The sequence below is a fragment of the Calidris pugnax genome, unplaced genomic scaffold (genome assembly GCF_001431845.1).
Source record: "Calidris pugnax isolate Ruff unplaced genomic scaffold, ASM143184v1 scaffold103, whole genome shotgun sequence".
Taxonomy (NCBI): domain Eukaryota; kingdom Metazoa; phylum Chordata; class Aves; order Charadriiformes; family Scolopacidae; genus Calidris; species Calidris pugnax.
The window spans coordinates 15,317,772-15,344,183 of record NW_015090990.1 but is presented as its reverse complement, the minus strand read 5'-3'; the positions used below and the strand labels follow the sequence as shown (position 1 = coordinate 15,344,183).

At 37.9% G+C, this 26,412-nt stretch overlaps 1 protein-coding gene across 2 annotated transcripts in view; it reads left to right on the top strand.

Moving 5' to 3' along the window:
- The window catches only part of BMPR2 (bone morphogenetic protein receptor type II), a 107,593-nt gene that overhangs the window by 34,637 nt on the left and 46,544 nt on the right, over nucleotides 1-26,412 (top strand). For both annotated transcript variants that reach the window (XM_014954444.1, XM_014954443.1), the window contains exons 2-3: nucleotides 19,983-20,156; nucleotides 21,456-21,635. In XM_014954444.1, coding sequence (XP_014809930.1) covers nucleotides 19,983-20,156; nucleotides 21,456-21,635 — 354 coding nt within the window. The remainder of the gene's footprint in view (nucleotides 1-19,982; nucleotides 20,157-21,455; nucleotides 21,636-26,412) is intronic.

Genomic DNA, 26,412 nt, shown 5'->3' with positions numbered 1-26,412 from the left:
GTTATTGATTATAGCATGTAGAAACAGTATCACTGGTCACTGCAGCCTATTTGTTTACAAATGCTAGAATGGCTGAAGTATAAAATAAAACTGAAAATTATCACAGAAGCTTTTGTTGTTGACTCTTTTTTTCCTAAGCTTGAATATGACACATCTCTTTCACATTTATCAAACACCTGTTTGATGGTTTAGAAGGCTGTAGCTTTCCTTGACATAATCTAATTCATGCTGCAGGTCCTTAGAGCCATTTTTGTGACCTGGGAACGCTACAGCCGTAGGTCCTGCTTGCCATCTTTATGCCTAAAAGCAGCCAAGATAGTTAGAAGGAGATAATTTAATTGAAGTTTTGCTTTTTTTCCCCAAAATATCCACAAGGGAGAAGTGATTTCCTTGAACTTGTTTAGATCACCAAAAAAAAAAAAAAAAAAAAAAAAAGAAAAAAAGAAAAAAGTTTTAAGCTGAATCTCCAGGGCATAACAATGTTGCTAGTACATAACCATATTGATATTTGAAAATGAAGGCTTGCTGACATCTGTGCCTGCCGTAAGCAATGGTAAATTGCTCATCTTTCCTTGCACCTCCTGCCATTTCATTCAGGCCAGGAAGGTACAAAAAGGAAGGTGCAATAAATATCAGGGGTTTACCTGGGAACTGAAGGGTGGCTTCTGCTCAAAAGGGGATTAGACAAGAGCTGGATGTATGTTGTTTTAATTATTTTTCAGAGTAGGGGCCATGCCAGAGAACCTATCATGACTTCTCATTGTTTTTTTCTTCCATGTGTTTTTAGCACTGGGAATACAATGGAGAACTGATGCATTTTGATGGAGTGTTAATTTTTACTTGAATATTATAACGGCAGTTATAATTCATAGTGGTATCTGAAACAATCTTTTGGTTGTTCTTGCTTCCATAATGCTGAATTTCATGCAGAACAGTGAAACCAATGACTAAAATTCACAATAATCTGTCATTCATCCCTGGATGGCTGTATAAAAATAAGTCAATGGTGCCTTTATTCCAGTCTTCTATCTTTTCCTAGAGGTAAAACAACCCAGGCTTAATTTACAATCTCCATAGTACTTTTTAAAATTTTGTTGTTACTATTATTATTTTCTAAGTTTTTGATTAAAGGATATACAGCCACTTCTACAAATGGCATCCAGGTAGTTAGGCAGAGTTGATAATCGGCAGGTATAGTGAAACATTAGGAAATACTCTGGATGCAGAGTAGCAAGTCAAAGAGCTTGCTACCAGAAAAATCTCCTGTGAAGGGTAGAATTCTGCCTCTGCTGAAATATGTGGCAAAACTATTTCTGACTTTTATGAAGTCAGCCCTTGGCTTGTAAAAGAACTTGAATAAATACCTTGTGTAATTCTTTTCCTGTTCTAGTGACGTTTCACACAGGCGTTTTAGTGCAGATGTCATGATATTGATTATTTGTTTTCAGAACTGCAAAAATAGATAAATGTATCTGAGTCCGTGTGGTCTTTGCAAGAGCAAATTCTGCGGCAGATGTCCCTGCTAGTCTTCAGAGGCTTTGTAGGAGAGAGAGGCACCTTATAAAAAGCAAGATAGACATGGCATTTTGTTCCATCTGGAATCCTAGTGTGTTGCATCAAGGAAGCTTCAAGAGCTGCAGTTGCTATAGTGATGCTTGCAGTGATGTTTTTCAGTACTTATTTTCTTTGAACACATATAAAAAGTAAAGCTTAAGAAAATAAAAACTGACAGCCTCAGACTCATTTAGCTTTAAATGGTGGCTTGTGTGGAATCTTTTAAATCAATTTATGCATATCAAGAAAAATGTATAAAATGAAAAGAATCTCTGTTTTGTCCACCTTACTGCCAAGAGTAAGCTTTGTTTTTTTAATAGACGAAATTCTTGATTCTTTTAAGATACTGCTTGTGCTAGTGTAGGATTAGTGTTAGTTCAGCAGAAGGTGATGGGGGTGTGCATGCGTACGTCCCATATAATTCAATTGTTTGTAATGCATTATGACCAGACACTGCTGTGAGGAGCTTATGTCTGATGTTAGATTAGAACACAGGAAGACATTGTGTGTTACACACCTTCCGTTTCCTCTCCTGTTCCATCACAACTGGTCTTAGTTGGGAAGCCGATCTGTGTGCTGAAGAGCAGAGACCTCTGCAGTGTTCCTCGGCTTCTGCCCTGACTTCATCTCCGACTCCAATGTTACTATTTGGCACTTGACTGGAATTTAACAACTTTATTTCAATTTAAGTAAAGTGCAAATGGTTACGGGTGTATACTAAAAAGTTGTAGAAGTGAGAAACCTGGATTAGATCTGGTGATATGACAAGCTCTGGCAGAATTGGGAGTGTTCTGTGTGCCAGAGCTCCTCTGAGAGCTGCTGTGCTGGTATTAAGTGGGAGGCACTTTTAAGTAATCTTTATTTCCCCTCGATGATTGGAAAGGTCCCTTCCAAGCCAGACAATTCCATGATTCCATGATTCTAATTCTTTTCATTCTGTTGAAGCAGTTGTGGTGTCTCTCACCTCTACCCAGCATGCTTTCATTGAACTCTTACGAAATTAGTCTCCATGTGGTCTTTACTTTTCTGTCAAATTTGGTTTAAAAAAAGCAAGCAAGCAGTGTTTTATTGTGGAGGTAAAGAGCCTAAAAAAAACCACTTTTGCTGTCTTGTGATCTGTGTCTCTGGCTCATAAAGCAGACCTGGTTAAGGAGGGGACTTCCAAATTTTTGTATAGGTAGATTCAAACCAATATGGGATCAATCTCCACTGCCATCCATTCATCCAGCAGCGCCGTGCCCGTCTGTTGGTGAATACACACAGGCCTGAGCTCTTCCTGCTCGGTGGGTTTGGCTACCGGGCTCATCCAGGGGTCACCAACAGGGTCTTCCGTAGTGGGTGCTCGTGCCAGTCACTGTAGCCTGAGAGGTCTTTAGAATGTCCTCCCCTTCCTTCCCCCCAGTTCTGTAGTTACATAAGTGTTACCCCATGAAATGAGAGAACAAATTGCTTCCCCTGTATAGGGACTTTGATAAGTGCTTTGTAGCAGTAGGCAACATAACAATAACTGGGACAGTTGTTCTTAATTTAAAGTATTTTTGATACATCCTTGGAAAGCGCAAGTTGGTTCCTGTCCAGGTTTCTTTATAGTCAGAAAAAAGCCATAGAATAATGACTCAGGGTTAAAAAAAACCCACAGTGTGGAGGTCGGGTCACAGGCTGAAGAATGCCACAGATTGCTGCAATGGAGCCGTATAGTGCATCAGCTTAATGCATGTGTTAGTATGGCGGGGTTGTTGATATTTTTTAATGGCTAAAAAAAGGGGAACTTGTTTCTTCATTGTGGGCATATATTGTGGTAGAAATGAATTTCAGCACAAGCTTGAATGAAGAGAAGAGAGTGACTTTGTGACATGGCAGCTGCTCGTAGGAACAGTGGTGTATGTATTAGTGAGTGACCTAGAAAAGATGTAGTGGTACTTAGGGGAGAAACTGGCATTTGCTATCAAATGCATCATGCAGGGACCAGGCAAGGAAGCGATAAGCAGATTGGAAAAAATGAGCAAGGGACTGAATGCTATAGGACTTTGAAAAGAAAGATGGGAAGTAGAATGAAGTTGAGCATAAAGGATAGAAATAGCAAGACAGACAGGGAATCTCACTGCTTGAGGGGTGTGAAAGGGGCGTCAAAGGGAGCTTAATAATGAACTTTGCACTGGGGAAAACCTGTTGTGGGACAGATTCCACACTCACTGCTTCATTAGCTTTTAAAGTCCAAAAACTACGTTATAATAATGGTATTTTATGAGTAAACTCAGTGTATTTGGAGATTGTGGAATTTCATCATACTTATATTGTCTGTGTTTTTCAGTTACAAGTTAGTAATTTTGCAAAGCCTGCGAACTGTCATATCTTGTTAACATTCTTCTGTAATGTTGAAAATGCCCTCAAACTTGATTTTCTTATAGAAAACTAAATTCTTTTTGTTTAGGACTTGATTTATGTTTTTCATTTGCTTTCTTGTTTGGCTTTGTATTGAATCAAAAGAGCTTCACTTGATGGGAGTGGTGGCTTTCTGCTGAAAGATTTCTGTAGTTTATGTACTCATTCATTGGGTAGGGAAAGCTTAGTCATGACTGAATTAAATTCCTCATTTTTAATCCATGGAATGCTCTTTTCTCTCCATAACTGGCAGTCACTGTCTTGCTCTCAGTGATGGGAACGGTTGCACGTTCCCTCCTTCTTCATTTTCTTTTGGTATTACCCTACAAAGATAACCTGTCCTGGATTTTTGTTTTCTTCTTTTGTGTTCTGTTCTCTTTGCATATCTGCCAACATTTTCATTATTTTACTTCCAATTTTGCATTGATAACCATGTTGTACATCCTTATGGTCCAGTGTTCTCAGAGAGCACTTACGTCATACTAATTGGAGGGGGTGAAAGGATTAATGAAGCTGAGCATGAGCTGCTTTTTTCTCCTCTGTGAAATCAGACTGATTCTGTCGTTGGGAGCTTCTTCACTTCAATTCCTGTTAGTGTTTCTGGTCCCTGAATAATACAGTGAGTAGGTAACGTAAAAACCCACATCAATCAAAGTATTTCCTGTTTTCTCATCCTCATTGTCCTCGGTGACATGCAACTATGATTTAGAAAAAAACAAGATGTAATGGAAAATGCAGCTTTAAAAAATTCAGAAGGTATGGATTATCTGGTGTGTAGACCCTCTTAGCTATCTTTACTTAGGTGGATGGATAGGTAGGAGGATTTCAAAAGCTTTTATATAAAGGTGAAAAAAGATTGCAAACCTGAGAGGTTTACCTTTCAGTATTATGGGATAGAGACAGCAAGCGAGATTTGGTGAGTAACCACGTTGTAAACAAAGAAGCTGAGGATAAAACTGTGGTAAGCTTCTTTTCTTTAACTACTCTGCCTCATTCAGACAGAGCATTTCAAAAACTGTGAATGGCAGATATTCCATCTCCTACAGAGGATGTTCAAAGACCTTTAAATCCCCAGAAGGTGAGGGAAAGAAGACAAACTGGAGAAGACGCAAATAGGGAAGGAATAATCTATCTAATCTAAATGCTTTTTGGAAAGCCTTGCTTTGAATAACTGATGCGTATTTATATTTCTGTAGTTACCCCTAGGCAGTCGGTCCTCTCTTGACTGGCTGTGATATTCTGACTTTGGCTTCCTCTTCTGAGATAGAGATGCCGTATCAATAGCTGGGCAGTGCGATCCAGGTGATCATGTTTTTCTCCTTGTACAGGAATCGTAGGATTTCATATGTAATTCCAAATGACATAGACTAAGCCAGTGTTAGTTAAAGCAAACCATATGCTGCAAAAAATGCCACATCTGTACTTCTGATAACAAGATACAGCTCTACTCTGCTAAAATTACTTCTTTTACCAATTACCAGAGGAATGAACTCAGTTACTAGTCTTGAGTTTGCTTCAGTGTCATCTCAAAGGAATGCTTTTACCAGATGAATGAATCACTACTATAATTTCCTTCCACATCTGAATTTTCTTTATAGTTAAGGAATCTTGAATTTCCTTTCTAGTTGTATCCAGTTGGAAAGAGGCAAACGTTCTCCCATTACCATCATAAAGATGTTGAAAGAACATGATGCTGAAGTGTTACTAAGATGTTGGTAGAAAATTAAAGACGTTTTTTTGGTAAGCAGTGCTGTAAACACTTCAGTGTCTTGTTAAATGCTGGGTTTTGCTGCTTTCCTGTCTGGTAGTAGCTCAGTTTCCAGTCAGAACAATGATTCTCATAGTCTTAAGGAGGAAGGTGTTTGGGCATAACAAACTATTTGAATGGTCTTTAATAACAAAGACACTTCTTCTATTGAGGGCTACCGGAAGTTTATATTTTGCGAATTTTCCTAGACATGAACTGAAAAACTATTTGAAAGCATTTTGAAGATAAACCTGTAACTTCCAAATTGTTCAGTTTTTCTCTTTACGTGACTTTTATCCTGGCATCTGATAAGATGTGAATTTTGGCATTTTTAGTTAAGATTTGGGGAGAGCATTGAAAAGTCAAACCCTCACTGTGCAGCATCCTTAGCTGTGAATGGTAGTGTTCTGTAATTCATCTTCTTCAGTTTGTCAGGTTTTACTGTAAGTGTAGTTTATAACTTTAGATTTTCTAAACCCATAGACAGTTCATATTCCCTAAGTTCCATTTTTTATGTATAATAAATAAAATACTGAGTTAATGTCACACTATCCTGCCATACCCTTCTCTCTGGCAACTCTGCAGTATTCCTAAAAGCACTTTCCAAGTAAGCTAGCTGTCTACAGTCTATGATAATCAGCTGTAATGGCACATAGGCAGCTGGTTTGCTAATCCTTTGATTGCAGTATTAGTTTGTCTCAGAGATTCTGAAAACCTGTCTGATCCTGTAAACGTGTTTAGTGAATATTGCAGAATACATTATATCTTGCCTTGAGACTCTAAAGCACATATTCACGTTATGAGTTGTGTATTTTCACTGTGCTTCTGGGTTTTTCCCTTTTTTGATAGCTATGTTTATGTTAAAAGAAAAAAAAAAGATGTCTGTTCTAAAACTGTTTAGCAAAAAAATGGGACTTAAATTCATTTAACATTGAAAGGATTTGTATTTTAATCACCAGAAATTGTTCTTATCTGGCTTATCACCATGTCAAGTAATTCAGGCTCGGATTGGGATCTCGTATTTAGAGAGAGATTGCAAATAGGATTTCCATTATACAAATCTATTAAAAAGAGTGGGAAACCTACTTTGTATGTATGTGTGGCTTATTTATAATATGTAGTATTCTGTTTAACACTGTACTTTTGATAAACGTAACTTTAATAAAGCGCATACAAACATGAGTGTTTTTCCATGTTTTGCTTTAATTTTCATAAATTAGAGCCAGTTTGCTAGAAAATAGTAATTTAATTAAAAAGCCTGATCTGAATTTCCTTAGACCTGGCTTTTAAATGTTTATTGCAAATTGTATTGCTTTCTAATGTTTCTGGTTCAAATTAAAGAGAAAATCCTACTTTATTCAGTTCATAAATGATAACATTCACACTAGTGGCTGACATAGTGCTTAATAATTATATTTTTTTCTAAAGACATCTAAACCAATTAATATTTGTTCAGCGTCTGTATAGTAAATGTATATAGTAAAAGACTGAAGTCTTTTTAAAAAGTTGAAAATGTAGAGGAAGAAACTTCTTTATTGGTTAATTCTGCTGTTGTAAGTCTCTAATTTTTTTTCATTGTTAGATGAGATTTGTCTTTGTTACTTCCTTATTAGTCCTAAATGCCAAGATGCTATTTGTGCTTATTTCCTGCCCTTGCAGCATGTCTGGTTCAGAAAAAGTGTGAACTCTAAAAATCATGACCTGAAGTATCTGTGTCTGTGGTAGAGAGCTGCAGTGTGCCCGGGGAAGCCCCTGCGCAGTCTGGCTCTGTGCTTACCCCTGGAACAGCTGGTTGGTGGGTTAGGCTCACTAGTGACCTGAAGAACCTGATGTTTTCTGCTCACACTACCTGTTGTGTCTTGTGAGATATTTTTACTCATGCTACCTGGGGTGTAGTATAGGGTGAGGAGTTAAGATGGTCTTTTGAGCATAATTGTAGTCATCATCCTCAGGTGTGTAATCCAAAATGTTAAGCAAGTTGATTACACTCTTTTCTTTGAGTGTCTGTATTTTGGGAGTGCTCTTTTCCACGTTTCCTGTCATTAGCATCAACAAAAATAATCAAAAACAATATTCTGCTGTTGAAAATGATGGTTTTTTTGTTTCCTTGTCCCCAGAAATTTCTTTGGTGTGATGTACTGTACTTCAGTACATGAAAACCAGTCTTTGAAACAAAAGTGTGTTCAGTAATCTGGGCTTGTCTGCATGTACCAACCATAGCCTTTTTAACTGCATAAGTTTAGAAACCAGAAATTAATGAAGAGCTTGTCTTGACTAGACACTGATTTTTCTGACTATACAAAGTTTGAAAAAGTTGGCTTCTATCACCTTCTTAGCTGATGAAGTTGTTATTGGTACAACAAAGACTTTAATGGGAAAGAACGAATGCATAAAGAAAATGTCTGAACTGAATTTAAATAGTTCAGTGCTGTGCCCATAAATTTCTAACAAGCTAAGCACTGTAACACCAAGAAATATATGAACAGTGACCTCTGTTCAATAGGCTGATAACCTTGAAGTCTAGCAGAAGCAAAAGTCAATATTTTCTGGTTTAACCCAGTTCAACAAACACCCATGAATACCTTTAGCTCACAATTCTTTCCATACCTTCCCTCAGTTAAGGAACACAGGGGAGGAGTGTTTGAAGTGGGTCCCAAGTTCCTGCAGCAGCCCACAGTCTCTTACTAGTCCTTGATAATACCCTGTTCTCTGCATGAATTGGCTTTCACCTTGCATTGCCTCAATTAAGGTGCTTGGGGAGCTGTCACGTTGACCATGTTTTTGACTCAGGATGATGATGGTTTGTGGGATATTCTGTGGCATACCATTAAATGCCTGGAAGACAAAAAGTGGAGATGTTTTTGAACTTAAACATGTATTCTTTGAGGAATTCTGAAAAGGTGAGAGGCTGGATACCCTCACACAGCGTGTCAGGGTGGAAGCTAGTTTCTGTCTTTTGTTCTTCTCATTTTTTTCTGTCAGACTTAAATCTGCAGAGCCAAATAGATTATGCCTCTCTAGTCGGTCAAATGATAATGTATATTACTGAGGGCAAAACATGATTACGACTTTGAAACTTAATTTCCTTGTAGCTTCAGGTCACTGAATGTTTGCTAGTTTTCAAATGTTTCAGTGTATTGCCAGTGGTGTAAGCTTCTTTTGAAAACGTTTATAGGAAGACTTTTTGTAATATGCTGTAGAAGACAGGCTGTGTGGGTACTGTCTTTCTCCAAATTGAAACTACTGAAAAGGTTTTGAGAAAAACTTTTAGTAATATACACAGTAGAAATGGCATCCCTGCTTGCTAGAAAAGTGAGGATATCACATGTGTTAAGAGAATATCCAGTAACAGACGTTTTTCAAGGGAATCTAAAGTAGACACTGAAATAATCAGTTTTGCTCTGGGAAGTTTGTTACATCTGAGTTTGGGGCAGAAATACCACATCATTAGTTTGCTTTACTGTTGCTTTTGCTGCAGAGTTTCCTGTGTTATTCCATGCAGATACTTCACTTTGACAGCCCAGATAAACAGAAGCCAGACGCTCATACCCAGAAAAAAATCCATGAACGCCAGTCTAGGGCAAAGATAAAGAATTCAGCCTTTTTCAGTTCTGTGAATAGACACTGGCCACTGGAAAAGATTATGTGTGACTAAGGCTGTGATGATTTCTGTTGTAACATAATTGTTAAACCGTAACATTAACATACTTATTTTTAAGGTTTTTTTAATGTCTCTGAATGGAGACATAGTTGTGTAGGAAGTGAATAATATTAAAAAAAAAAAATTACAACAATGCTAGGTTTGTTAAAATCCTGTTATATACATATTAATGCTTTCCTAAGATTAAATGTAGGCTGAGATTTTTCCAGGAGACCTGGAGAAGCTGCACGTCCAAAATCCCGTCGAGTCAGTGAAAGCCACTTCCTTCTCTATGCTTTTCTAGAAATCTGGGCTTAAATGACCTTTAGCTTGAGTTGGAGTAATACTTCATAAAGTGGAAAGCATACATTAAAGCTGGCTTACAAAATACTTCTAGCTGATAATGTATCATTTTCTTTTGCCCAACATCATGAATCTGCAAGTAGATTCTTTCTGAGCTGATTTAACTACGTGTAAAGACTGGAATTCCTGTTTGCTCATGGGGTAAAATAAGCAATTGTTACTTCTTGAGAAAAGAAGATGGTGCAATCTGAACAATGTGAGTTGAAGCCACAGAGATGCTTTCTGCCCTGTGAACTCCTACAGAATATAATTGTCTTCAACTGTATTTAAAATTGTGGAGGCTCTTAGCATTATTGCAAAAAACAAGCATTCAGAGTAGAGGGAAAATGTTTTTATGCTTTGTACTCTACCAATGTGCTTAGGTTAGATTCTCCCTTAAGTAAGTGTTAAACATACTCCATGATTTGATACTTCCATGGTATTTAATGGTTTGATGGTATAAGTTTTATGCAAATTTACTTCAGCTTTCCGGTATTTGAGCTTGGCAGCTTTTTCAGAGGGCTTTTTGAGTACTCTTGGACCCTTGCATTTCCACATAGGACACGCTGGCTGGATTTTACTTTAGTATGTAATGTGAAGTTTTCGGAAATGGCTGTAAGCAGGCTATAGGTTGAAGTCTGATGACAAAGATGAGTATTTTATAGCTTACAAAGCGAATGCTAAAATGCCATGACATTTTACTATTTTTACATTAAAAACCCACAAAACCTGCTATAATCTCTTGCTGCAAAGCCTGTAACTGTTTCTTAAGTGAACAGTTGTGTTAGAAAATGTTGTCAGTCCTGCATAATCTAAAACTAAGATAATGTTATCGTTTTTAATATACCAGAGTGGGTTTTTCACCGCTAATGGGTAATATATTTAGAAATTTTATATTGGACAGATTGATAAGCTTCCTCCACTACCTGTGTGTTACATACATTTAATTCTAATTCTGTCCTGTTAAAAGTCAATGGTAATTTAGCAAAGGGGAAAAAGATGGAAGGAAGAAACCTCCTGAATTAGACAGACTTATACAATAAAACCAAATGTCCTGACTGCATACCAGCTGAACACAGCTATAAAACGAAGTTAAGGAAAATGCTGAATCATTGAGAGAAGTAGATTCTTTTGCTTGTTTAAATGTCTACATTCTGGAGGAAATCTTATAAGGTGAGGGCCTAAGTGGCCTATTAGTGGCCAAACTAGAGGTAGTTGAAGGTCAACTTATTAGGGCTCCAGTTGAGACTTCAGGACACTTGGTTTTAATTCTGTAGTTTGCCCTTCTCTGACCCAAGCTGAGTCAATGAGATATATCCTCATTACAGATTCAGCTTGAATCTCTTCCCCTATCAGCTGAAAAATGCCTCAGCCTCTTGATGTAAACCATGAAACAGTATTAACCCTGTTGGTTCAAATTTGCTTGAAATTCTTGAATTTTGTCCCAGCAGGTCTTATGCCAGAACACAGGTGTTGCTGTCTTTCTTGGCACTGTATCTTGTGCTCTTACACGTTGAATAAAATTTTGATTCTGTAGTAATGCCTGATTTGGACGAGATTTGCACAGCGAGGTGGTCTGGTTGTTCTCAGAAACATTTAGAAGATTGTGGAAATAAGGCAGCGACACAGTTTATAGGCACTAAGCTCAGGTATTTTTGCATAAAATCTGGCAGCATTTAGGGACTCAATTTGTCAGCTGCTAGCAATAAATCTCTGTCATCCTGTTGCTCTCCTGCATAGCTCCTCTCACTAAAACTGGGTTCTTCTTAGGTAACGCTTCCTTTGAGAGTAAATTTGGGGGAAAGGAGAACAAGGGCTTCACTGAAAAATGTGAGTTGTTTACTTTTGGGGCTCTCCATAGCGCTCTATTTACATTCATTCCAATTAACAAAATTCCTGATGTGGAGGATGCGTCTGGGCAGAGGCGTGTAACACTAATGGGCTGCCAAGGGGGGCCTCGTGTTAGTGGCCCAGTGGCAGTGAGGCTGTGCTAAGGGGGTCAGCACATCCCAGACTGGGCCCAGAGGAGCCCGTGGGCCATGTACAGCAGGGGTGCAAGACAGCAGTGCCTGGGTGGGAAGCGATGTGTGAACCTTCTGCACACCATGCGAGGTACAACACAGCTGCCACGTGATCCAGTTCTGTTTTATTCATTTAGTGCTAACAGACCACTGTTGTTCCAGAATGAAGGTGAAACACCAACCTACCCACGTACTGTTGAAGAATCCACAATGGGAAAAGGTTGGCGTCTCTATTACTGCTGGTAGTGTTTATCAGCAGACAACCCTCTGAAAGAAAAGGGAATAAGGAAAGAAAAGAGATTTGAAATTTACTTGCTTGCTTAAAGGTCAGGTGGAGAGAAAGGAAGGGCTAAAGTATATCTACGTACAGAAAAGACAACACTTGAATTTTCAGGTTTCATGCTATTTTAATGGAAAAGGGTCTTGTAATGAACATAAATGATTTAGTTGTCTGCATGTGCAGTCACTTAATCACTTTGAAATGGGTATCAGTACTAGCAATCATTTTAGTTTTGGCACTAGTTCTCAAACAAAGCCTGGCTCTGTGTAATTGCCAGCATTTGAAACTGTGATGTTACGCAGCAAAAGCACACAAAACCAAAATAATTTTCATCAATGAAGGCTAAAGATATGCAGTACTTTGAAGAGATTATTCCAGATTTTGACATTGATTATAAGCTGTAGGACATTTATTGTCAAAATATATTTTGCAGTATTTCTTGAGGTACATAATATGTCCTGTAAAATATAGGAGGAACTTTAATCATTATGATATTTATTCCCTCTCTTTTTGTTATGAGAGGAAAGTTTATGACCACAGTTGTAAATTTCTGAAGTGTTTTTCTTTACTTCTGTGCTTCCCTCCTGGAAGTTCCTACTGTATTCTGTCATGTAAATTTCCATTCTTTCTTATTCATGTCTTTAAAATATTAATCTAGTGGTTGTGTTTGTGGAGCCCAGTTGGAGGACTTCTAGCACAGAAGTTTGCTGTGCAGCAATGGGCTGTGCTGTCTGCCCGGCCGAGTGCTCCTGGCCTGTGGGTTGCTCTGTGATGCTCCTAACCTCTTGCTCAAAAAGTCCCCGGGCCATTTCTGGTTGGTTTAGACCTTCGTGCTTTCATGCCCAATCCTTAAGCGGACAATTTATTTTTCTTCCTGAGCAGTCAGTGCAGATCTCTGCTGTGCAGTTGGTCAAACACGCTATAAAGCAAAATACTGGAAGTGTAAATACATGGAAGATTACCAGAAGATTTAACTTTTTTCTTCCCGCTCTAGGTTAGTAGATGTCTTTTGAAAGAAGTCATTTTCCTACAGACAGACCATCTAGACTGTCTGTAGGAGAATGACTTCTTTCAAAAGACATCTGCTTGTGATATATTTTTATATAAGTGTATACACATTTAGAAATATTTGTAATTAAAACCTCTGAGGAGAAAAAGATGAAAAAAGCAGCAGTAGCATGCTTGGGAAGTGATGGTTTCTTCAAGCTTCTGTTTCTCTGTACATCATGCCAGAATTCAGCTATCAGGAGTTGAAAGGATGTACTCAAAGGAGCCTCCTGATGTACATTACTTTATTTGCTTTCCTTTTAATAGTTTGCATTATGAAGACACGTGCTATCTCATAACCCTGCCTCGAGGGCGATGATGTTTCCCTGTATTGTGTAAATGAAAGAACTCCATAGAGAGCTGACAGGGCCAAAAGAAAACAGGTTTTGTGTCTATGGCTGTTCTGATGAAAATCTCACTAATTCAAAGGACAAGTTACAGAAAAAAAAACTTAATTTTTTTTTTAAAAATCTGTTGCAGCCTAATGAGGTTTCCAATTGAAGGTATGGTGACCTGTATTTAAAGAAATCCCATTAAAGGCAAACAAATCCTTGGAAACCTTTTTCATTTTTTGTCTTTTTTTCAAGTCTTCACCTATGTGGTCATGAAGGCAGTCGGACATAATTACCAACATGGTACCCATGCGTGTGATCTGTGATGCTAGCAAGTCTGTTCTTGTAGATTACGTGCAAGTTTGTCTTCTGACTGTTATCTGAGATTCTTTGATTCGTCACTGTTCCATCATGAAACGTATTGCCAGGCTTTAATCATAAAGTGACACATCTTTGTTGATTTATTTTTAATCCCGACAAGTAGAACATGGTGTAGAATAATTCTTTGTAGCATTTGAGTAACATTTGAGTCCTTTTTCCTTCCTTTCCCCCTCCCTTTGCATTTGATGCAAATTCCATGTACTGCATTGAATAGATTTAAGGTCAGGAAGCATCGTTTAAGTACTAATGGAACTGACTTCCTATGCTATTAATGAAAACATGACTCATGTTCTAAGGATTTGCAGTTGGATTCCTGTAACTTGGTATTTTTGTTGTAATTGTTTTCAGTAATTAGGTGTTCCTAGAACACAAAATGATCGCAAAAGAATTAGTATATTGAAAGCAATATAAGCCTATTCGATTGTTTAAACTCATTCTAGTACACATGAACAGTATATTCATAGCACACGAGATTTTGGACACAGTAGATACACTTGTAATTTTCTTTCGCTCTTTGCTGTCCAGAAATATCTATAGCGGGGAACGAAGGCAAGTATTCAAATAGTAAACATATCTTAGGGTGTTTTTGTAGCAAACCACCACAAACATCCAGAATTCATGTATTTGTGTGAATCACTTCTCTGTTCCTGAGCAGCTGGAAATAGCAGTGATAGGGAGAAAATACTGAAAACATCAGTATAATATTTTTCCTATAATAACTTGTTTTATCAACTTTTTTTGTTGACAGAAGAACAAAAATGCTAAGATTGTAATCATATCAAAACCTGAGCCATACGCCAAAAGGAAATTCCTGAAGCCCTAGTGCTTTTCCCTGAAGCCATAGAGTGGCATGGGGACGAACTCCATGCCTCTCAGAGCTCTGCGGCCGTAGGAGTGAGCCACAGGATGGACTTCGGAAACTATGGGCAATTCCCAGTTCCTTTATGATTTCAGGAAAGTAATTTAATGTAGTCTGTTTCCCCATTCTCCTTTTGGCATATGACAATAAGGTTTCACAATCTGCTTGAAGTTGTCTGTTAATGTGTGTGTGGTGATCAAACACAGCGCTAACAGCAGCCAAGCAAGAAAACTAAGAACATTTAACATTTCTTAGATTACTTCTTGAAGCACCCATGCTCAATTGTAATGCTGCTCATGATTTAAGCGTGTTTTTGAAACTGGACTGTAAAGAGTATTTTAAAATATAAATATAGGTGTAAAATGGGCTGGAAAGCAACGGAAGATTTTTGGATTTTTTTCTGGTTTATGATAGGGAGGTGGAGAGCCTGCCCCACTCTGGCTGGTTTTTCCCTTGGTAGAACTTCCGGGAATGGTGCCTTCCCTTCTTGTCTGTGTTGGAAGTATCTGGTGGATGAGAAAATGGAAGTTTGAGTTCATTTTATTATTTTTATTGAATGATTTTGACATTGTTTGTCTGATACACAAGTTCAAGAGGAATGGAAAATAGGCATTTCATTATAAATTCTCCACAATTTGTTGTTCAGGTTTTGCTTTTTGATCTTCTCCATGTCAGCCTATCTGTTGCTACTACACTTGTATGTAGTAACAAAGTTTTTAGTGGCATATGACATGTAAGCATTTGATTGCCATTTATTTGTTTCAAGATCTCTCTCATACTTTTTTATTGATGGTGAATTAGAAAAGACCTGAACATGTAATGAATTCTGTGATGATCAAGTATAGGTTACTGTGACATTTACCTCATAAAGATAGTAAAAGTACCACAAGTCCTTTTCTCACTTCTTGTATATTGTGAAAGAAATAATAAATTGTTTTCCAGTTTTGGACACAGCCTTTTATGTGACTTTCTCCTTTTTGTAGTCATAATTTCCATATTTCTTAAATTACGCTTTTGTCACTTAATGATTTAATTAGATAATTGTGTTTAAGTACAGTGAATTCTCCAGAGGTGTCCAACAATCCACCCTCCTCTCTCTTCATTTGGCTTTGCTCTTCATTTTTCTGACACATGTAGCAACTGTACTGGATATATCAAATGGATCAGTTCAAAAGCCTCAGTCTTCATAGGATAAGTTGTTTATTTTAATTGCTTTTGTTGTTTAATAAAGATTTTAACATTTTGGATCTCTTTGAACTGAAGACAAACAAGAGAATCCAGTAGTTCTTGTTTTACCTTACCATTTCACCTGACTCGGAGACAAAAAATAGCAGGTAGCCCAGGTGAAGAATATAGTTTTTCTGTCTGGTCACTGCACATTGATTACCTTAAGACCTATGTCCTATGAGAATCACAGAATAGTTGAGGTTGGAAAGGACCTCTGGAGGTCATTGCGTCCAAGACAGGGTCACCTGCAGCTGTTTGCCCAGGACCATGTCCAGATGGCATTTGGCTATCTCCAAGGATGGGTTTTTAGAAGCAGCAGCTTTGGAATTGTTTCCAGCTAAGCTACTATAAAGAACGTTGGTGGCTGCCCTTTCATGTTGGAGATGCAGAGCTCCCAAGGGACAGGTAGAGGTGTTTCAACTCTGAATGCACCATGCATAGCTATGGGCTCCTATGGTGACTGAAAACTGACATAAAAGGTCATCCATGAGGAACACTTGTAAATCCAAATAAGCAACAGTATTTTTACCTTGAAGGTTAAGATTTCTGTTGAAATAGGTAGTTTAGAACAGGCACCCCAGTACTTCTGTGTGCTTTTGTAGTTGTATCTCCATTTCTTTTGGGGAAGGTTTAGGCATACTCGTTTAGGTTGGAGATTGCTTTCAAGGCCTGACTTAAAAATATTTCAGTGCTAAAAGTTTTTGAGCTGACTAGTTTCCACTGCCTGAAAGAAGGAAACCTTACTGCCAAATTCCTAGAGCAGGAATGTGCCAAAGTCATGCAAAGAAATTGTAGCAGCTCATCTATTCTGTGTTCTTCAAGATGGTTTCTGGACATCTGAATGCCCTGCCCAATTTTCTTCGGCATTACAGCTTCAACAATGAGCCCACAGAGGCCACAGATTAAAATAAAGTAGCTTTTGTTATATGTCCCCTGTTCTCCAGATGTTCCATGCCATCAGAGAAGGGGCAGGGGTCAGCAGGGTATTGCAGTGGGTACTGCTCCCACAGGGGTTGTACTACTCTAGGTTATAATCGAAGCAGGAATGTGCAGTGATCAGCATGAAAACTCTAGTTGTTGGGTGAGTAACCTTTACTTTTTGTTGGAAAAGTTTCCCACTGAGATCATCTGACACTAAATTGTGGCAAGTTAACTTGCATTTTTATTAGTTTGCTGGAAAACTGATAGACACTCAGGTTGCTAGCAGTGGATGTTGTACTTCCTTATTCTTGCCCCTTCCTCCCTTCTGCAGGTATTCTTGTAGGGCGATACGTGTTTTTTTAAATCAGAAAAGCCTTTGGTAGCAACTTTTATGTTCTGTGGTGTATGGTTGGACAGCATCTAGCCGGATGGTTAACAGCTTTTCTTTTTTCAAGTATCTTCTGCGTGTTCTTGCCTCTCAACCTTGATCCTAAGATTTATAGAAAGGCGAAGAGAACAGAAAAGTAGGCAATTAAAGCTGTCTGTGTCTCTGGAGCACAGACATGGTATGTGTAACCCTATTTCTGAGTAGAAAGGAAAACCGAAAGTTGTTGGGTTTTTTTGTCTTTTTCTTCCATTAGTTCAGAGGTTAAAAGATTTTTTTTGTTTTTTAAAGCCCATTGAGCTATTATGAAAGTGCACTTTCCTGGAATTACTTTTTTTTCTTTTTCTTTTTAACTACAGATTTTTGATAAGGAAACCAAATCTGTGTGGCTGTTTTATAAATTCTGTTCTTTATTTTTCACAATAAAGGCAAATTATGAAAGGACTTATCTTGCAACAATTTGAGCGTTCTGTAAACAAACATCATCTCAGATGACCTTAGTCCCACTCAGCTATCACACACAACTGATTCTCAAACCTTCGTAGTGTATCTGGGAGCAGATATGTCATGTTTCACAAGGCCGTATGATTCTGTCCCTTTCTCTCTTAAATTACAGTTCCGTGACAATTTTTTTTCTCCTTTGGATTTTCAAAAAGCTAGTCAGCTCCAGTTCTCATATGGCAGTGGAGTAGTGTCCTTTCATATATTGTTTCTTGGCCAGTCCTGTGTCATGGAGCAGAGAATGCAGGACAGATGCTTCACGCCTGGCATACTCAGCTGTTCCTGAGAATAAAACTACTACGTGCGACTGGCAAGTACTGCTTGAGGCAGCATATGCTAGCTGTTAATGTGTGACCTTTTTGTCCTCAGTAACTCGACTAACTCTACTCATTTAGAAAGCAAAAAAATTAGATACGAAATTTAGGCAACTGAGTTTCTGAATATCAAGCCACTGCTTCATAATACGTGTATTTATCACTTCAGAACTGTAATTCCAGATGTAAAGTGTTAATTATACACTGACCAATGTACAGAGAGGTGGGTGAGTAGCACAGGCTGCCAGCCAGGTTATTGGAGTACATGGAGCTGCAAGTGATTGAATTACAGTGGCTTAAGAAGTTCCTGTCGTCTCAGCTCAGAGTTTTACCACCACTGAGCTGACATGCAGCTCAACTAATTGTACACGCCCTATTAGACCACTGAAAAATAAGCTAAGTTGTGCTATTTTAATTACTGCTGCCATGGAATAAACTGGGAGTCACTGCCAGGCTGCCTTTCTGGATAGTGCAGCTATTTATGGTTGTCTCAGCATAAGAGAGTTTTTAATTTTGACTCTTTAATGAATAATAACTGCCATAAAAGGGAGACATGTATCTGAGCCTCTTGGTTTGTCTTTCTGATACCCAGTCAGCTGCACTGGTGACACAATAAAACAGTGTTTTTGCAGGTAGTCTGCCTTGCTGAAACATGGCTTCTTTGGGGCCAGTGCTGCAGAATGATCAAATAAATAAATCCTTGGTGAGCATGTATTTTATACAGTACCGTTTGATAATTTACAATTACATACGCTATATTTTTTTAAGTTCAAAATCTGTTTTTCCAAAGGACCAGTCTACTTCACCTTGCATCTTTTTGCTACCAGTGCTTTCATGGGAGTTAAAGAACTGGACAAAATCTAGCTGTTGAGATACGTAATACAAATTCTTACTGCAACTGGATGTTTGCTGAGCTGTACTACTGAATAATACTTACAAAGTGCCTTGTAACTGCACACCTAGCTTTCCAAGTGTTTTATCAAATTATTCAAGGGAAGAATGAAAATATTCTAAAAATCATATTCGCTACAGATGTAGGATTTATTCATCTTAGACTTGATGCCTTTCTGAAGAATTTATTGTTTGAATGTGTTTATTTTTCTCTTCCTATGATGGCAGAGGCATATCAGCATGGTTGATTCCTTTCATTGAGGTGATATAAACAAAAAAGTAGTAATCATATGGGTAAAAGATATGAGTTCTTAAGACACTAATTTTTTAAAGTTTGTTGATTAAATATTCTTGTAAAAATCAGTATGTTTTTTGTGGGTGGTTTTGCGTTTGTTTTTATCGTAATAAAAAACCCCAAAGATTTTTTCAGGTGATCATGAGTATTTATTTTTGCACTCGCTTTGTATGTTTTATAATGTTTCTGCTAGACATTCCACAGGGAGACTTTCCAGGCAGCATTGTTCCTTTTTGCAGGCAGTGTTTTCCCAGAACTGCTGCTCCATCATATGGGTTTTACTCTGCTGTTAGTATTCCTGGTGGTGGTCATTAATGCAGTTGTGTGAAAGAGCCCAAACTCATCGGTTGCTGGGCAAAAAGAAGTAAATGTCAGTGCAACGGCTGGAGAGCATGTAGAAAAAAGAGATGGGTCAATAGAAAGAGAGTGGGGAAAAAGCCCTGTGACTTAGGTAGGCACTGGGTTGGCAGTCTGAAAAAGATCATCTTGGTTTAGGATCTGGAAACAATTAAGTAACGTGTGCGGTTGCTGAAGAAACCAGCTAACAGTTGCATAACTTATGCTTGAGGACAAATGATGCAGACTATGCAATAAAATTTTCATTCTGCACCTGTGAACTTCAAACATTTGCACATTCATTTTGAAACATCTACTGAGTTTTTCTATCCTCCTTATGAAAGTAACTTTGGAATAAAACTATTTTTATTTCTCACTGTTGGAGTACAGTTTAAAGAACAGATATGTATAATTCAGGATAGTCTTGAATGTAAGATTCCAGAAGACCTTACTCATACTTTTATTGAAGTTAATATTTTATGCATAAAATCACTGACAAAAAAATATTTTTCTTTCTTTCTCTAAAGCTGCGCAGAGTGAGGAGCGGCTGTGTGCATTTAAAGACCCATATCAGCAGGACCATGGAATCAGTGAGAGCCGAATCTCCCAGGAGAATGGCACAATTTTGTGCATGAAAGGTAGTACCTGCTATGGACTTTGGGAAAAAACACGAGAAGGAGACATACATCTTGTAAAACAAGGTATGTAACATTTTGGTGGAAGTGCAGTGGTTTTGCTACTCTTTTCACTTTTTTGTGATCTAGCCAGCTGATACGAAGATGCACAGCAGCAAAACTATACATGTCGTTTGTGCATTGTACAAAAGCATAATTTTAAGCTTCCCATTTAGCAATTTTAAGTATGAACAGAAAGTTTGTTTGAAATCAATGACTTCTAAATGAGACCAAAGAGATCAATGCTCAGTGGAAGGAAAAAACACTCAAATTGCTTGTTGCTTAGGATGTCCAGAGGAAGATGACTTTCTTGAGTATGTATAAGTATTGATGTAATCATAAATTTAAAAATAAGTTCTCATTAAGTAAAAATATATATTTCTATTGATTGGATGTTTCTTTACAAAGGAAATTGCAGCTATTGCACAAAACTGTCACATATCACTAAATGGCAATCACTGCTGTTCTGTATGGAGAGTGACGATAGGGAGGGGTGAAGGGTCTTGCAGTGGCTGGAGATGTGTTGTGATTACCATTCTCAGGGATTCTGCTGTTGCTTACTTGGGTACCAGTTAAAGTAGTATAAGGTGGAATGAAAATGTTTGTATTTACAAACATCCTGTGCAGTTGTACTCGATGTTCTGGTTTCATGTTTGATCTGGTAATCTACTGGAAGAAGCAGCAGTCTGACTGCTCACCTCTGCCCCCACACTACCTCTTTCCCTTCCAGGCATTTGTGTGTAACCTGCCATGGACCATATTTGGAAGGAACAGTTGCTGCAGGGAGAAGAGGCCTGCATTAACCAAGAAATAAGTTGTGTCACTGTAGAAGAGTCCAGTGATGTTGATAATGAAGAAGGACAGAATTTTTAGAAGTTATACAAGGAGCATCAAGCTCTAGATGCAGTTGTGTGGCCTAGCTCTAAGGAGGGGACTAGGTCACAGTTTCATCTATACTGTGGGCTGGAGGGTGATAATGTTGTCTGTGGTATCAGAGAACTGAGGAATGGCATACTTCTGCTTAGAAGGCTCAAGAATTCAGGTTTTGTCATATTGTGGCTGGCAGCTGGGTACCTCTGATGTTGGCCTTTGTCACTGCCCATATTTCTTCTCCTTGGCTGTGGTAAATTCTGAAAGAAATTCTTCAGTTTTTGGTTTAAAAGGTGGTAGTGATTCAGACAGACAAATTATGATAACTGTTTTCAACCCACTCTGTAAGATTTAATTAGGTAATGCATTTCCATAGGCGTGTTTAGTTGTCCACGCAGTAGAATTAATTTTATGTCTCTTTTAAAAAGAATTATTTTAATATCCCTCTTTTTACAGGTTGCTGGTCTCATATAGGAGACCCACAAGAGTGTCACTTTGAGGAGTGTATAGTTACAACCACCCCTTCCTTAATTCAGAATGGAACATATCGCTTCTGCTGCTGTAGCACGGACTTGTGTAATGTCAACTTCACAGAAAATTTTCCACCTCCCGATCCTACTGATACAACGCCTTACAGTAAGTTGGACATTTCCATCTCTTTCATTTCAAGGTTTAAATAATTTAGAGAAAGATCCTTCTTTCATGGTACTGTAAAATGTAAAACCTGTGACCTTTCCATTTATATGCAACAGAAATGACAAACAGAAGACAGCTTTTCCATATGAACTTTTTTGTGTTTATATGTTCCACAGTGCTCTGCAAAGAACGAGTTAAATGCTTATACAAGAATTGTTTGTATAGGCAACTGCTGAATGCAGATTACGTTTTCCAAAATGGTCTCTAATCTTGGGTGCTTTGGTATTTGAATGCCCAACTTGAGAAGCCTGTGGGGATATTCAGAAGGATTCAGACTTCTGTTAAAAACAGGCCAGTAAATTCATTAACATCATGGTACCTTTGAAATGTCTGGCCTGTGTATTCAGTCGTGGTTCTCAGATAGCTTTGAGCGGTAGAACCGGTCTTTTATCAGGCTGTTGAGATTCTCTCCCAACAGTCATAGAGTGCTTTGAAATCTGGCTTCTTTCTTTTGCATATCTCTGGTAGAGATTAACTTTGGCATAACTTTCAAAGAGTGCTAGTTTGAGCAATGTAGTTTTCTTTCAGATTAGATTATCTGTTATTTATTACAAAATCAACATAGCATATGGATCCAAATCAAGGGATCAGACCCCTTGGTCTCCTATTACAGGAGTAATACTAGAAGTGGGCATGCTGTTATGCTGTGTTCCAAGAATTAAGAACCTGCAAAGAAACTTGAGTTCAATGGCCAAATCTAAGCATTTGCATAGCCTTTTCCGAATAAGAATTGTGAAAGAGAAATTGAATAGAGGCATATACATAAATGGTAGTTTCTGTATGTCGAGAGTCCTTTATCAATGTAAAGTGTTTTGTGAAATGAAGATGTGTTTAATTGGATAGTATTTACAGCTATGGAATGCAAAAAGAATAGTTTGTGTTTAGCAATGATATTATTTGAATTAATTTAAATTCTAAAATGGTGAAGATCCTAATGTTTTCAGAAGTAGCTGTAGGGTGGAGTCTTTGTAAGGAATTTTGGTCAAAATGAGAGCTTGTCATGCTAAAAAAAAAAAGACAACTTTTTGCTGGGAAAGCGCATGTATTAATGGGTATAAATGGATAAAGAGAGTTGATAAGACATGGTGCCTTTTGGCTGATAATACTATTTGTAGAACCCATAAACAATCACCATTTGGAATCAGTGTCTGAGCTCAGCACTGTGCAGTGCAGAACAGACTCTACTTGACTCTGGTAAGTCATCTGATTGGGCTTCCCAAAATGTGACTGGAGTTAGTATCGTGCGAGTATTGTGGATTTAGACAGGAAGGAAAAAAGGTGTAAAGATAATTCCTTGTCCCTTTCTATCCCCCCGAAAATAGGAAGACGAGGTTCCTACAAAATGACTTGTGCTTGTGCTTCTCCATGGATAAAAATTACAAGCTGAATTGATTCAGTTATTGGGTGATAAAATCTACAAATAATTTTTAAGTGAGATTTTTAATACTGAAAGATCTAGCTTGACTTGCAAAGTCAGGGCGGAGGGTGGAGAAATAAATTGGTAACACAGTCCTTAATTCACCCAGCTGTAATTGAGTGGTGCAGCATACATTTCTGACTCAAACTGTTTCGTGTTACTGTGTCACCTTCCATTTTCATAATATGCAGATTTGGCTTTAGGCATAAGTCAAAGTAGATTGCTGCCTTGCACAGTTGTCTGTCTGTTTTGACTAGGTTAACAGACGGAGATTGGCCATTCCAACAGCAAGAATGGCCTCATTTGCCATTCTGGTGTTTTGTTTGTAAAGCTCTACTGCTGCTGCATCCGACAGAGATGGGGCTGCTCCTGGCAGCGTAAATCCCCTACACCCGCAACACTGAGGAGGTAGAGGATGTTCTAGGAAGCTGGAAGAGTGAAAACGGGGAGGCTGTGGGTCAACATGGGTCAACATCACTGACCCCCGTTCCAGACACTGGCGTCTCCACGGTCCCTTTCCCAGCCCTCTTGACTCTTTCTAGAACCCATTTTGGTGCTGTAAGATTTAGTTTTTCCACCTTAACGTTGAGGACAGAATTCTCGCTTTGGTGAAGTTCAATTTTTATGGAACTGTCGGGAAGCTTTGGATTACCTACTAGATACCTTACTTGGGCACTCTTCCAGGCTTTCTATTAAAGTTTGTCAGAATGCTTAAAGGACATTAGTAAGCTTAGCTGCATAGACTGTTACAATGTATATTACCATGCCTTTTAGGTTATTAAATGGAACAGGTCACAGTCAGATGGGAAATCTCCAGAAGGTTCTTTCATTATAGCCCACTAACTGTAAGAGCACTACTTCATATATATTTTGGATAAGGCATTAAAAATGTTGTACATCAAATAGTTCTTGAATGACAGAAAGTGAGGTATGTGGCCTCCTAGAACTCTATGATCCTGTAAATTTCAAAGGAGGTGTGACTAGTGTATGGTTAATTACGTGAAGCCTGATGGATTCAGCCAACAGTTAACCAAGTATTTGAAAATTTTTTTCTGCTGATTTCCTCTAAAATCACCCAGGATAAAAAATTCTTGGAGTAACAAGTGGCAATTCAGCTATAGTTTAAAAGCTAACAGAACCTGAAAACACTGCTGATGAACCTAGTCAATTTAAAACTTCATTATTAAGAAAAATTGTGGTTGTGTTTTTTAAAGTATTTCCTTACAGCTATATGAAGGATCTGTGGAAAGAGCAGAGTATTGTTGGGCTGTTGAGCTAAATCCATCCCCAAAAATAATGGAGGAATAAAAAATTCCTTTGTACAATCTTTTGCTTACAGTTTTTTGTAGGACAATTAACAGTGGCATATTTAAAGATGTAGCTTGACTATAAATTATTCAAGACTACAAGTAAGTTAATTAAGATCTTAATACACCTTAGATATAGCTTTGTTGTCGTAAAATATAGCAATTCTTCTCTCAAAGATTACACTTAATTTTTATGTTATTGTTATCTTTTAGAATGTCAAAACATGTTCCTCTTGCAACCATATCTGTGCGGAGTGGAATATATTTTTGGTTTTTTTAGTTTATATTTGGTCAGGGCAAAAATATAAGAAACCTATCCTATCTTGTAACAAAACTTTTATAATAATGTAAAATAAGATTAAGGACAAACAGGTTCTTGAAGCCTTAAATTTAATCCTTAATGCTTCTTAATGTGCAGCTGGTAATTTAACAATCATACATCTGAATAGTCATAATGTTCTCCTCTTCTATCTTAAAGATAATAGAGGCAGATTTGAGTAGTTGCTGGTTGCTAGTCCCTCCAGCTAGAATTTTGCAAATGCTGTTGGATGGGGTATAGTCTAGAGCCCACAGTCTGGAGGTATTAAAAATGCAAAGGTTCAGATAGCTGTTTCCTGATGCTAGGAGAAGTAGAGGCTGGAGAAGGGTGTTTATTTCAGATCTGAAGATCTGCCTATGAAGTTTGTAGCTATAGAAACGCTGAAGTTCAAAAGCAACCTCTCATCTTCAACCTAAGCTTGCACTTTTGGAGTAAATTGACTTTTTAATGCTTTGCCAAATCACTTGTGAATATAGTCATTATTCTTCCATCTTCTACTTTCACAAACAACTGATAAAAAAAGGGCCAACTATGGCTGCCTGGGTAAATGTTTTGTATGTTTACTCAATCCAGTTTGTCACATATTGATTTTGAGATTTGTTAAATATCTGCCTGTTGTGTCTAGGAAATGCTTCCTAAATTCTGAGACTGTTTTGAAGACGAATTCATTAGTTCTACAATCATTCGTAATGACCATTTAAATAGAATTTAAGAAGCTAAAGAGGTAAATGATCTCACTCATTGGTCATAGATATATTGCTGTAATGAAACATTCACATTAAAAAATAACATCAAGATGAAAGCAACAAAGCCATTTTTAATTATTTTTTCCCCTGAAGGCTGCATTCCTGGCACTGCAAATAAATTAATTTTACAGCAACTGAGTGTTAAGAATATATTTTTGTGTGACAGGTTATGTGCTTGCATGATATATGGAAAAAGTCCCTGGCAGCAACTGTTGAGCATTACATATTATTGTTGAAATGATGTAGGTTTTTCTCCTCAGAGCAACAAATGGTGGCTGCAATTTTTAGAGGATTTAGAAACTTATATTACAGACGAGCACTGAGATTTGGATATAAAGAAACTGCCTCAAACAGTGAAAGAAGTTGGTATTTTTTTTTTATTAAACCACTGATAGTTGGGTTTATTTTTCCAGTGTATCAACTTGGCGTTTCTTTGCCAGCGTGCTTGCTATGTATACTTATATAAAAGTCTGTCTTTAAGTGTTTACAGAATTCTGTGGAAACTTTGAGGAAAGCTACCTTAAAAAAAAAAAAAAAAGTAATTATTAATGCATGTGGCTGGGTCAGATTAGTAGTAATAGACAGTTTTCATTTAACTGTTGCTTTTGAGAGGCAGCAGTTAGACTCACGTTGCCGTGGGCACATGGCCTAATCGAACTCCCACTGGAGTTCAATTAGATCATGTCAGGCTAATTTTGGAAAGTTGTAGCCCTGCTCGCTCTCGGTTGTTATTTTGAAATGCTTTTTTCCGGAGAGCAGCATCCGATATTAATTTATCATTGAAATGCATTTACTTCAGCTGGGTTCTGCTTGCAGTACTTGATCAGCAGAGTTCGTAGCCCGTGTTTGAGCTGGTCTGTCATTTCTGATCTGCCTCATCTAAGAAAGCACTCTGTAAATAAGCATCTTCCCTTACTTGCACTATATT